The following is a 14,262-nucleotide window of genomic DNA, read 5'->3' as shown; positions in this document are numbered from 1 at the left end:
GCGGAACAAGGTGATGAGAAGTAATCTGGTGCGTGGTGGTTTACCTGTTCGCCTCATTTGAAGGTTTCGGGGCAACGTCGGGTGTAAACCCCTATAGCTATTCTGACAGTTGCCCTGCACGAGGGAGAGGCGAAGGCGATCGTCAAAATATAATGATAGACAAAATCAAGGAAATGCAGCGTAGCTTGAAGGAGACAAAAGCTGGCGATGTTTTGCAGGGTGACGCGCTTGCAGATGCGCACAGAGACACCAGCAGCGATGAAAACTAGAAGGTCAGCCCAAGAGACGATACAGTAGATATCTATCTACCATCTCTTGGTTGAGTTTTTAGTTGGTTTGTATTTGTATTTATGGATTCTCCACAGGCCGTAGACTAAGTCGAGGGAGTCTCCGTCAACAGCTTATGAAGAAGAAGCTGAGGAGAAAACTAAAAATAGGAAATAGAAAGATGCGGGGTGGTAGTAATATAACACACTGCTCTATGACAACGCTACTCTACTTGGAATGAAACCAGAGGGCTCATCACGGATGATAGCAAAATGTGTGCGGACAAGGGCGGTAAAACATTTTTGGGCTAGATACAGTACGAATGGCAGCCGGGAGGGAGTTCCATGTGGGAGTGGTGACAAAGAGAAAGGTGGCACACGTGTGTGTGCTGCCTCTAGCAGGTGGGAGTAGATGTTGGGGCGCCTGGCGCTGTTTGACACTGAGTAGCCTTGGTCCTCCAAGGTCGTCATCTGTCTATTGATAGGGTGGTGGAGCTCAAGAAGGTGCTGAATGTGTCTTCGCCATGCGAGGCTGGGCCACTGGAGGTGCGCGAAAAGTGAGGCTTTCGGCTCCGTTTGAGGAGGGTACACACCATACTGCCGCAGGATCACACGTGCCACTCTTGCCTGTAGCCGTTCTAGGGTAGTCGCCAGAGCACTGGAGAGTTAAAATTGCCAGAGGGATGAGGCGTATTCAACCACAGGTCGAGCATATCCAGTGTACAAGCGGCTGGCTACGGCTGGGGTGATACGCTTGATCATGTGAATCAGCAGAACTGTAGTATCGAAAGAGTCCATTCAGACAGAAAATCATCAAAATTTCGAAGAAGGAGCTTCGAACAACCTTTTATTTCGTGCTATGCTGTCGCTAGTTACTGGTCAAAATCGACTTTGGGACAAGAAAAGGCGGTCGCTGGATGCGTTCAGCGGGTAGTTACTTGTCACCGTGCATTTTTGTACATGAGACCGTCCGTGCCTGGCGAAGTGGTGTGTAGCAGCAGGCTGGCTGTTAGTCACGGTGCCGGTCTTTAGTTACAGCTTTTACTCTATTAGGGCTTTGAGGCGCAATGTTCACCACATTTACAAACAGAGGAACATTCAATATTCTAGGAACATCTTTGACAGCGAAGTGACACTGGATGAGCACATGCTCAGTTTATCAGAATAAACAAACCAGTGATCAAAACAAACAGTTTCACGCCAAGCACTTCGGCCAGTACTCACCACTCGTGGCTCACTACCAGGACGGAACATAACTTTGCCGTGCAAGAGCGACGGATCACACCAGAGTAAAAACTGGACACAATGAATGCTGCCATAGTAGCATGCTGCCAGCATCAGAAGAGCCTGAGTATGCAAGCACAAATGCGCACGCACGCACAAACAAGCACACGCATACGTACATACATGCATGCACACACGCACACGGTGACATGCACACACGCACACGGTGACATGCTCACTCACACACACACACACACACACACACACACACACACACACACACACACACACACACACACATACAGATACATACACACACATACACACATACACACACATAACACACAAACAAACAAAACACACAGATAAAGAAACACACATGCTATCATGCTCAAACAAACATCCACACAAACACACAAACCAACACAGACAACACACAAACACACAGACGATTGCATGCTCGCACATACACGCACGCACACGCACACGCATATTCACTACAACACACAGCAACTTGCGGGACGGGGAGTGCCGACCAGCGGAGTGAGAGGCTACGGAAAGAAAGACGTAGACACTGCCGGAGCAGAATGTTGGCAGAGCCAAGTATCTACGAGAGAGGATTCAGGGTCGGCTGGATAGACACTGCCGGAGCAGAATGTTGGCGGAGCCAAGTATCTACAAGAGTTTGCGTCCGAGGAACGGCGACCGAGGCCCTGAGTAGCCGGAAATGAGCGTGGCCAACACCCCGTTTATTCACTTTATCAAAGCAAATTAGTGATGAGAAATGGGAGGTGGGAGGGTGAAACACTACGAGCAAGCAAGAATGATCATCGCACAGAACGGATGGAAATATATAACAGAGCAAACTCTATGGAACGATGCATGCCACCCACGTTGAGCGCTACAAGCAAACGTCATCATGACACCGCCTGACGCTGCCCACATCGGAGGCGAGCGACACGCATGAACGTCACGTAAAGAGACACGTTCAATGTCACGTAGAGAGATGCATTCAATATCATGCAGAGTGCCAAGCCGCACAGAGACCATAGCCAGCAGCAAAGCATGGGCATGCAGTAACAGCACTATTAAACGTAGCAGCATAGATTGAGCGGTAGCACAAAGCTGCGTGCACCCATTATTCTGCATTATCACCATAATGCTACACACACACACACACACACAGTTACACACTCAGAACTCAGACATGCCCGTCAGGCGAAATTACTGGTCAGTCCGCGACACGCATTTTTCACAAAAATTTGCGTTTCACCTGCTGGGAGAGTATGCGTGTACTCGAGTCTCATCCTGAGCACGTTTTTTTATTCTTTTTTTCAGCTCCAGTATAGCTGTATTTTTCATTGCAAAGCCGTCCTCGATTGTTGTGTTCGTTGTTCAAACGAAGTGGACGTTCAATCATGAAGGCAGAGGACATAGGAGCCTGATTTGAGTTTCTCGTGGCCTAGGACGGCCACACAGAGACACTTTGGGATTTTATGAATATGAAATACCGTACGCACGATGCTGAGATCAATTTGTGCGATATCAAAATTGTTTGTGATCTACCACATCGAGCAGAACGGGATCCAAACACAAACTTACCGACGATTAGGCTGCCGACCTGACTGGACAAATGATCCCTGGCTTCACCAGACGCCAGAAGTCGGACACCATGTCCTTTGCCGCGACGTCCATCTCCAAAAAGAACTCCATCTTCGTCGTGAAAAGGCTTGAAATACTCAATATTCAACCGAGATTCGCGGTCTCACCCTTTCTCAGATCGAATCATTTTTTGTTGTAGCAGTTGCAGGGCAGATCCCCGCCACTACTTCAACAGTCGATGGCTCCAAAGCATGCCTGGAACAAGCCATATCGAGGTTGCAAGCCACCCCTCTCAGCAAAAAATTCGAAGAAATTCGAAATTTCAATGGTGGAAGATATACTATGAAGAGAATTTCGAAAAGTATGTTTCGCGGAGCGATCGCTCAACCTACGTCATTCAACCTTTGCAGGATGGTTCAAACGTACATGCTAGGCATGGAACCACAGGCGATGATGCCATAGCTGACACACAGAGTAACACACACAGCAGATTCGTGTGCACAGATACTTAATTAGTGGACGTCGTCACCTTCTTCCCGCTGATCTCGAATGTACTATGACGTGCTATTTCGCCTGACGCATCGCGGAAGCAACTTGTGCTAGGATCACATCATTCAACAGCTTGTGAGGCTGATGATTTGACCGCAACTAATTTTAGCCTGGTATCCACCACGCAGCTGATTGAAGTGGCTTTTTCTGGCCAGTGAATCCCTATTTTTAATTTTTCGATTTTCTGTTTTTTGCTCACAGGCACGCACGCACGCACGCGCGCCAACACACACACACACACACAAACACACACACACACAAAGAAACACACACACACACACACACACACAAAGAAACACACACACACATACACACACACAAAGAAACACACAAACACAAAGAAACGCACGCAGGCTAGCAAACTCAAATACTCGCGTACACACCCAAGTATGTACGCACACTCACACATACACACACGCAAGCACGCACACACGCACACGCACACCCACTTGTACTTGTACTTGCTCACTGCCAAAACTGGTCACGTGAGTCGCTCCGGGGGAGGGGAGAGAGACTCAAAAGGAATGTTGGAAAGATGGCTCAATTGGCTATTAAACCGCCCAACGCCTGACACCCCCTGAAATCCCCAAACTAGCATGGCCTTGAAAGCAGTCAGCTTCATTCTTCGTCTGAATTTGATGAGGACTCACTCCTTGATGACATCAAATCCGCATCCTTGCTGACTCTCACCTCCAGTGACTCTGCTGCTCAGACTCTCCAAAAGCCATGAAAAGAGCCATACAGACACAGCCGAACGCTCCTCATCTTAGAAGCAGGGTACTCGTGCCAGCATGTTTCCACAGCCAAGAAGTTCCTTTAGGGTTTCCTTCGCCACAAGTGACACGTCTGTCTTCAGGGTGTGGAAGAAAGTCGTCGACGTTGAGATCGGGACTTTGCGCAGGCTGAACAACAACCTGAATGTCGAACCCTTTTGCTTTCCCCTGCGCCGCAAACACACGTGCATTGATTTATTTTGGCTGTGGGTGAACGCGTACCATCGTGCAGATGCAGCAGTGGCTGGCCGGCTTCTGTATGAAATCTGGGCCCTTCTTCGATCCACGCGGTCTTTCAAACTGTTTCTTATTTTCGCACCTCAGTGTTATGCGCCTGGGTTGTGTTCTGGTGACATCCTGTCAAGAAATGGTTATGCTTCGCCGATTATTTCAAGGACTCCACGCTTTCGGAGGTTCAAAAGCCTGTCACAACAAAGGCCACACTGCGGCTAGTCTTTGCAGGGGATAGATCACTGACATGTTTGTCTAATGCCGACAGAAAGACAATTACAATAACACAAAAACGGAACAAAGTTTTGCTTAACGGAGAAAGTACACTCACATACACACACACACACACACTCACTAACTCACTCACTCACACAAACACACCACACACACACACACAGACACACACACACACACACACACACACACACTCACTCATACAATCACAAACACACACACACACACAAACACACACACACACACACACACAGATGCAAACGCACACATACACACACAATGTACAACCTTGTTAAGAGCACTACAACCAACTCACTTGTGCCGAGGAAGCACTGAAGTTCTTTCTATCATGGTTGCATCGTTGTTCCTCAAAACTGTATACCACGAGATGTTGCTGAGAGTGAGCTGCAAAAGGGCAATGCCTCACGGCGTCACTTTTCTCACCAGCCCACGGGTGAAACTAATTTATGCGGTTATCTATGACGCGCAGGTGCTTTATCACATCAGAGAAAGGTGCACAACTGAAAGTCTGTATTCGCAGTGATCCTTTCTGCTCGTGCTAAATCTACTGCTCCTGAATGTGTTTTTTTTTCACGGCTGAGCTCAGCGTAAGAGTGTAAAACGTATTTTTTCAATCACTATTTTCTCTCGTGCACTGCTGCTCTTCCACTGTGCAACTCTCTCTCTCTCACCTGCCACCTTGGTCTTCTGTTTCTAGCTTGGAGTTTTTTTAGGTCCAAATACTTCAACATGCCAATGTCCACTCGCAACCATGGAACCGAGGCTCATCTAGCTCCTCCTGAGCTAGCCAGGACTGCAAGATTACACCCAGCTGCCACCTCCGCCGCCTCACCTGCCACGGCGGCCCGAGCTTAGGTGGCCATACTAAAAGCAGCGCAGTCTCTGACAAGTTATCAAAGCCAAGCCCAGAAAAAGCTCGAGTCGGCAGGGCTACAGCCTCAGTTTGTCACCAACAAGACGGTGTTGCAAAAGGTTGATGCCGCCATACTATTGGACTCCGCACCTGAGGCCATGATGCTCGGATGCTCTTGAGGCAGGGTGAGAATGAAATCTGTAAAAGGCAGAAACAACTCAAAATAGCCGTTTCCTTTGACTGGGAAACAGTGAGAGTCTACGAGGAGGGCACCCTGGGTGGCAGCCTTGCGGACGACAAAAGACTCGCCGAGGCAGCCTCCACAGGTCGTCGGCTCAGACAATTACAATCCAGAGAATGGTTGCAACCTGAGATACCATACCCAGGCAGGAATATCCGTGCATCCAACATTGGCAACAACGCCCAATTCGAGAGGAGGCCATCAGGCCACGGACTGTTTGCCAACTGTGGCTGAACCCCTGGCAGCGGCCCGCATTGCTGGAACTGCCAGCAGTTGGGTCACGCCAGTAGGCATTGCTCCCAGTTCGGTCGGGGCAGTAGTCGACAACCACACGGGACTCAGCAACCACAACCCACTGCTTGAGCTCGTCCACGGATGGACGGAGCATGAGTTTTCGGACTGGCTGGAGTCTGACGAGATAAGTGCTTGTGACAATAACGTCCATGGGCGGTTACACCTAATGCATTTTGGTAAAATATTGGTGCCTCAGTTTTTGTTTTACGTATTATTCAATATGGCTATTTTGTGTGGTGTCACACCATTTACCGTTATCCGAGAAGCCTTCCAGCCCGGGTTTGGCTCATTTAGGCACACACCTCAACCAGTCTGTCTTTTTGGGCCACAACTACCGCCTTTCCGTTTTCATGCAGTTTTTGTTCTCTCGGAAACTCTGCTCATTAGAGGTCTTACTGTACGGCCTCAGGTTTGTTTTTTGGTTACCTTGTCCCCCCCCCCCCCCCCTCCCTGTGTAGTCTGTCCTCTGCGAGGCTGCTTTTTCTGTTGCCTCTTTGTGTTTTTTTTTCTTGCGCTAGCTGCCTATGCTGTTCTGTTCCTTGCGTTTTTTAGTAAAGGGTGTTTTTCCGTGTGAATTGCCAATTCAATGAACTTACCCTTACCAATTAGTGAGATCCCGAGGGGCAGGGATGATGAGGGAGGGAGAAGCCCGATGGGCAATGATGATGAGGGAGGGAGAAGCCCGATGGGCAGGGATGATGAAGAAGGGAGAAGCCCAAGGGGCAGTGATGATGAGGGAGGGTGAAGCCCGATGGGCATCGACGATGAGGGAGGGAGAAGCCCGATGGGCAGTGTCGATGGTCATACACGATTGACTGGCACAGACAGGGGAGGGAATAGCCCAACGGGCAGTGATGGTGGCAATGATTGTGTCAGCTTGCCTGTATGCATGACAGTATGAGGCGTTAGATTGCGTTAACATAAGGCCCGGGTCGGACGGTGCAGCGGTTGTCACCCCCGGTCCCCTACTCAATTCACACGACTCATATCGTACACAACATACATCTTACACAAAGGGTTACGGTGGTGTTAGAGGCAGAGGAGGGTTAAACCCCTTGAAAGCGCACTGATTGGGGGAGTCTGGAAACCTACGAAACATGAACAGAACAACGACAAAACTCACAGGAGCAACACACAGTCTCTACATACCTGATCCCCTGTGTGTCATTTTCCTGTCTGTGGGTGTGTGGGTGTGTGTGCGTTTTGTATATGCCTTGTTCAGCGTCCTCCCCCTTCTGGACGGAACTAGCGTCCATACAGAATCCACTCGTCCAGCACCTGGTCGACGTGCTACCGTTTGTCCTGCTCACTGTCGTGGCACCATCTACAGGCAGGGCATATCTGCAAGCATTCGGTCCCTGGCGTATATGGGCTTCTGGGGACGGATTCACCCCCTTTTCCCAGCTCGCAAGGTACACGTGGCGTTATACCTAACGAGTTTGATCCAACAAGGCACTACGTTTGCCCCTGTTGGCTGAGAGGCTCTTCGTTGTTTGAACCATAAGGCTGGTCACCCACATCCGATCGCGGAGCCAGTCATCATGCAACTGCAAGTCGCCGCTCGCCATATCTGTTCTCGACCCGTCTCCCGCCGCACTTTGATCTCAAAGTCCTTGTTTCGCCAGCTGATGTCCACCCTGGCCCAACCAGATGCGTCACTGGAGATCTGCAATGTACCACCATGATTTGTTTTGAGTTCTTTGCCCTACTGCCCTGGGACGACTTGCATCGTCTCGTGGTGTCCTCGCTGAACTCTACCCTGACCCATAATGTCTGTGCACCTGCCAAGTCGCAAGAACGATTAACTGAAGCAGGGGACGTGATTCTGGTCGCTCGCCAAATCACCGGCTCTATGCCATGTCCGGTCCGCATAACAGAGATTTCTCCATCAAGGAGGACATTCACCATGTACTGGGAAAAGCAACCTCCGCCCGCTCTGGGCCAGGTGTGCGCGGCATCATGAGCTACAGCGGAGCCACGGAAATCCTCAAGTTAGTTGTGGGCCGCACCCAGCCTGACCCACCATCATACGTCTCCTCAGCCTCCGATTAGGTGTTGCGATGGCCACAGCTAACTCGGGCATTGTGGACAGACTGCTACAACGGCACGGCGGTTGGAGGCCCGCGTCCTCCAAGGATAAGTATATCGCGGACTCACAGCACGACTTTCTTTCTGTATCCACACACATTGCTTCCGCCTGACTATCCTTTTCTTCGTGAGTACATTCTCTGATAGACCACTGCCCCATGAACAAACCGGTTGCTATGTGAGGAAAAAATGTTGCTTTTCAGGGCTGAGCTTAGCAAAAGAGTGTAAAAACTTATTTTTATTTCACCATTTTCAGTTGTGCACTGTTGCTCTTCCACTGCGCAACTCTCTCTCTCTCTCTCCCTCTCTCTCTCTCTCTCTCTCTCTCTCTCTCTCTCTCTCTCTCTCTCTCTCTCTCTCTCTCTCTCTCTCTCTCTCTCGTCTGACATCATTGTCCTCTGTTCCACGTTTTAGCCTGGAATGTTCCCACCCACCCTCCCTCCCTTGGGTCCCGGACATTTTTGTTTGTTTTGTCCCCTGTTATCACACATGCACTCGCTATTGCAGACCAGTGCAGAACACACAAATTATGGAGGATTCATGGAGTGCAGGGCAACCGAATCTGGCATTTGATAATCATATGTACGATCATCTGCGCACGAGATGCAGCCCATGAAGTAGGCACCCAAGAAATGGGCAGAGATGGGACAGCTCATATGATGGTATAATGATATTCCACGCACGAGGTGCAGCCCATGAAAAAGGCACCCATGAAATGGGCAGAGTGCAGACGGCTCATATGACGGTATGTATGATAGTCCACGCACGAAGTGCAGCTTATGAAATGGACGGAGTGTGGACCGCCCACGCACAAAGTGTGATGCCCGTTAGGGGGCACGAGTGTGGGCGTATGAGTGTGATGGTCGAAGGCCGTGGTAGATTGCCGGATTAGAGGAGATAGCTTGCCCATGTTTGCCCAGCCTCCATGCTAAGTTGTGACATATTGCAATGCAACCACGTGAATGATGCTGCTGTTGCTATCAACGCAGTCTGTCAGCATAATCTTAGCAGAGCTAATTACCATGCTGTTCCAAGCAATCGGCAGCTGGTCTAAGCAAGTGTGTGGGTACATGCATCAGTGTGAGTTGTGTGCCCGCGTGGCGGGTTCTTACATATCTCATTGTGTTCTGCAATGCGCCTGTACCTCGGACAGCTTTTGGGTCAGCTGCGCTATGTCTGTGTCGGTCGCCCTGATGTAACGCAGGACACTGTTGCGCCTCCATCGGCCCATTGCCCTGATTAAGCAGTCAGGAGTACTCGCCATGGCTGCAGTAGTGGCGGTACCGATGCGGAACGAATGACCAGCGTAATCGCGAGTATGGGATGTTCCCATGAGTGGAAGAAGCTGTCGTAGCTCTTCTGTCAGCTCCTGCCTAGTCAGGAGTCTCCCAGAGTGGTGGAGGAAGAGGACGTCATTGGTATCAGATGGATAGGCAGTCAAATATGTGAGCATGGCGCAACCAGGCAAGGCTGGGGAGTGGCTTCGAGATGCGTGTTGCGCACTACGGCCATGTAGACCTGAATTGTCCGTAGTTTCACCGGTTGCCGGAAGTGTGCTGGGAAGCAGCTGAGCATTATGTCCGTAGCCGGCATGGGCATCCTTCTCCCCTACGCACATAGTTGCGTAAATTTCCTTTTGCAAGTGGTGTATGTGCGCAGTGCTGTCAGGCCGATTGCAATGGCTACCAGGTCGGCAACCTTCCGCATCAGTGCAGGAGTGGGAAGCAGATCGCAGTGTCTGGGGCTTGCCGTGCCGATGGCGCCAGCTGATGGAATGGTTGCAGGTTGAAACTAGACAGCGCATCGGCGATCGGCTAAACTCTCATTGATATGCCATAAGCGCCGTATAAATGTTCTGGCTGGTGCGACGATGCTTGACGAAAAGGAGGGTTTCCCAAGAAGTGGTCGAGTTTGCGTTGTGTGGGCTGGAGCGTAGGCCGATCGGCAGCGCTCGATCAAAGTGAAACTTTCCTTGTCACTGAATACCACGTAGAGACCAGTTCGGCGGGTGCACAGGGATGATCAGAATGTGGCATGCATTGCGGATGTCCAGCTGTGTCAGCAATGCACCCTGCCCGTAGGCCATGATTGTTTACACTGCGTCGTCAATCCGGATATAAGACAGGCTAAACGTGGACGGGTCGATACCATCGTTAAGGCTTTTGCATTAGGGAGCTGATAAATGGTGGAAAAGCGTAGTTTACCATTCTTCTTGGGCGCCATGCCAATGCCCGAGTACTGGAATGATGGAAAGGGAGGGATGGAATAAGGGTCTCTCCTTGTGCACAGGATGTTGCCAGATACTCTGATATGTACATGGAATGTTCAGTACATGAGGGAAGATTTCAGTCCGTCATGGTCTGTCGGCGACCCATGAAGCCTAAGGCTCTGCAGAGTCCAGATTGTAAGCCCCTGCTCATGCAGGAAGAGAATGCCTTGCCTGAATCATCAGTATCAGTCTAGTAAACCTGACAACATCGATGGGCGTGTAAATACATGGCACATTGGAATCAAGAGCAGGGCTGGCTAGTATGGTGAGTGAGAGAAACTGTGTGTTACTGCTGTCTTCACATGTCTGCTTCAAAGCACAGCTAGTGGTGTGGCACCCTGCCATGCTTGGGTCGGGATCTGCCATGGGTGACTTACTTGGCTGACCGTTTGGCGGGTGGAGCTGATGTACTATGCCAGTTGCTGGAGGAGGTGGGCGTGCATGCCAATTTGCAGGTGGCAGCCTTGACATTATCGTAGAGGCATATCTGGTTCAGCATTAGTTTGGTTTGCCGACTATTTGTCCAATCGTCGCCAAATAGTGCACATTGCTGAGAACTATAGCCCTCCTTTCCCCTGCATGTGTGGCGTTCCCCAGGGCTCTGTTCTTGGTCCGCTGCTTTTTGTACTCTATGTTCGTTCGATCCAGTCCATTGTCTCCGAGTTTTGTGTGAAAGTTATTCAATTTGCTGACGATATTCTATTGTATGTTTGCGGTACGCAGAAGAATGCGCTTAGCAACTCCCTGTCTGCAGCTGTCTCAGCCATTAGTACCTGGCTGTCAAACCGCAATTTAATTCTAAATGCCCGGAAGACACAAGTGCTCTTCCTGTCTACGCCACATATTACTGACCACCAATTTGCAGTCTACTGTCATGGAGTGCAGCTCAAGCAAGTGACATGTGCAAAGTACCTTGGAATACATTTGGACCAGGATCTTTCTTGGAGGACTCAAGTTGATTCTATGGTCACCAAACTTGCAAACTTTGGTCATGCCCGCTATGTGGTGGAGAACATTCTCAGTCACCGCCGCCGGCAGAATCAGCTTCAGTACCTAGTCAAGTGGCAAGGCTACTCTCATGCCACTTGGGAGCCTGAACATTATTTGTTGGATGAATCTGGTAATGACATTGTTCCACTTCAGAAGTACAAAACCTTGGCTTCTGCCCGCTGAGTTTTGCAGTTGAACTTCTAGTTTCACCTTACACATTTGTTGAGCTTATTACACTTTATTTGCATGGAGTTTCAGTCGTCTTATTGTGTTACTTCAGTGCGAAGCCTTTTTTCGTCTCGCACGTGTTTGCGCTTATTGTACTCTATTCCACTTGAGCATTTGGGTTATAAGCTCCTTCCTCTCCATAGGAGGGGGATGATGTAACAGTTTTCCCCTGTTCTCTATAACTTTACACTCCCTCGCACCTCATGCGTCTTACGCCTGTCTATTAGCACCTTCATTGGCGCCATTGCCACATGTATACTATCACATTTTGCATATAACTGGTCGAGGCACGCTCAACCAGGCCTCTTACTTTTCAAGTTTGATTAAACCTGTTACAGGTATTCTGTTCCGAAATCGACACAATATTCCGCTGACTTGCCGAGAAACCTTTGTAAAGTGCCTAGTGTTGCCAGATTTTCTATATGCATCAAATTGTTTTTCTGCTGGCCTTTCCTTAACCCAGTTAGGTAGGCTTGAACGAATGCTAAAGCGAGCTTTGCGTTCAGTGTACGATACTGGTTTTTGTAGCCCATCAAGCCCTTTATTTGCGAGACTTGGTCTAGATCGTTTGGCATCCATGTATTGCAAGAAATTACTGTATCTGACGTGGTGCTGGCTGGAAGGCCGCTGTAGTGTCACATTAAGTCAAATGTTCGAGCGTTTAAATAATGGTCTTGCAACGCGCAGCCTTGTATCACGCACTCTTAAGTTGCCCATGCTCAGAACTGCCTTTGCCCGTCATGGCGCTTCCTTCCAATGTGCTAAGCTGTGGAATGATTTGCACCCTCTAGCTCGCTGTGTGGATAACTCCACCCGTTTTAAGAAACTGTTACCCCAATGCCTTGCTTTTTCACGCTAGTAATTATGACTTTCAGCTATGCAAAATGCGAACATGATCATCTATCCCATACCCGTAGTCTATTATATTAATTATTCATATCTTTTTGTATCTTTCCCTCGAGTGGGTCTATTGTTATTAGGCAATTGTCTGTTATAGTCACCACTATAAATAAAAATCCAAACCAATCCAAAAAGGTGCGCTCTCCCACACTGCCCTTGGCATCAGGTCCAGTTGTAATTCCGGCAAATTGGGTGGCCACTGACTGAAGGTGAGGAATGTGCAGCCGAGCAGAGTGGCAGAAGGACGACGGGGACACAGCCCCCAGCGGATGGGGGGGGGGGGACGAGTGAGCCTGCGAATCACGAAGCTCGAGCCTCGCCAGTAGTGCTCAGTTACCACATGTTATGGCATGGTCCTGTGTCCCTCCTGTTAGCTTGGAGTTCTCCTGCCCACCCACCCTTGCGTCCGGTACGTTTTTGCTTGTTTTGTCCGCTGTTTTCTCGCTTTCACTGGCATGCCGCATGCTGTGTTTGTGTTTCTGTCCCGAGGGTCTCAGCGGTTTTTTGGCATGATTACTTTTTTCTACTTCCTTTTCTTCAGTTTGTTGGGTGTGACTGGCAGTGGGGCAGGTCCCATATTAGTTGAAGGGTTTTTTGGCCGCAAGGCGAGTTTTTCACACAGCCCGGTTGAGCAGCCGTGGCTGGAAATTTTGGAAGTCGGATTCTCAGGTGCTCCCCTGCTGCCAGTCACCCACACCGTGCCATATCTCTGCCCATGTCTTACACTGACATCTCTCTTGCTGGCCGGCATGCTCTTTATTAATTTTTTGCCTTTTTTTAGCTAGCGTGTGGGTGCGAGTGTGGTGTTACGGTACACTGAGTAAATTCTCTGGTAGACCACTACCCACGTACATTCTCTGGTAGACCACTACCCACGTACATTCTCTGGTAGACCACTACCCACGTACATTCTCTGATAGACCACTACTCACGTACATTCTCTGGTAGACTACTACCCACGTACATTTTCTAGTAGACCACTACCCACGTACATTCTCCGGTAGACCACTAGCCACGTACATTCTCTGGTAGACCACTACCCACGTACATTCTCTGGTAGACCACTACCCACGTACATTCTCTGGTAGACCACTAGCCACGTACATTCTCTGGTAGACCACTACCCAAGTACATTCTCTGGTAGACCACTACCCCCGTACATTCTCTGGTAGACATCTACTCGTGAGTGTTGTGTCCTGATCGGACTCTGAACTGATTTCTTGTTCCAATGCTTGACCTGATGATAAACTGAACACAATGCAAGATGACTTCTAACTTTAAAACACATCAGTAATAATATCAATGTTATCTAATCTCGCACTCAATGTGTGACACTGTATGTGTTATCACGCGACTCAATATCACATCACCTCCGTTTCAAGCTTGTTGCATAATTCCAAATCTGCAATCAAGGTACATCTAGAAGTTCTAATCATAAGATTGTTCTCTAAAACTGGCAATGCCAAAGCATGCCACTGGCTTTCGTGTGCGATCAGATC

General features: G+C 49.3%; 1 protein-coding gene across 1 annotated transcript in view; it reads right to left on the bottom strand.

The window, feature by feature from the left end:
- LOC135827465 (uncharacterized) overlaps positions 1–14,262 on the bottom strand; it is a 79,937-nt gene that overhangs the window by 23,699 nt on the left and 41,976 nt on the right. The window contains exon 4 of the mRNA XM_065339959.1: positions 1,491–1,613. Coding sequence (XP_065196031.1) covers positions 1,491–1,613 — 123 coding nt within the window. The remainder of the gene's footprint in view (positions 1–1,490; positions 1,614–14,262) is intronic.

The sequence above is a fragment of the Sycon ciliatum genome, chromosome 11 (genome assembly GCF_964019385.1).
Source record: "Sycon ciliatum chromosome 11, ocSycCili1.1, whole genome shotgun sequence".
Classification (NCBI taxonomy): Eukaryota; Metazoa; Porifera; class Calcarea; order Leucosolenida; family Sycettidae; genus Sycon; species Sycon ciliatum.
The sequence above is the reverse complement of the archived record's forward strand: the minus strand, read 5'-3'. Positions and strand labels throughout refer to the sequence as shown.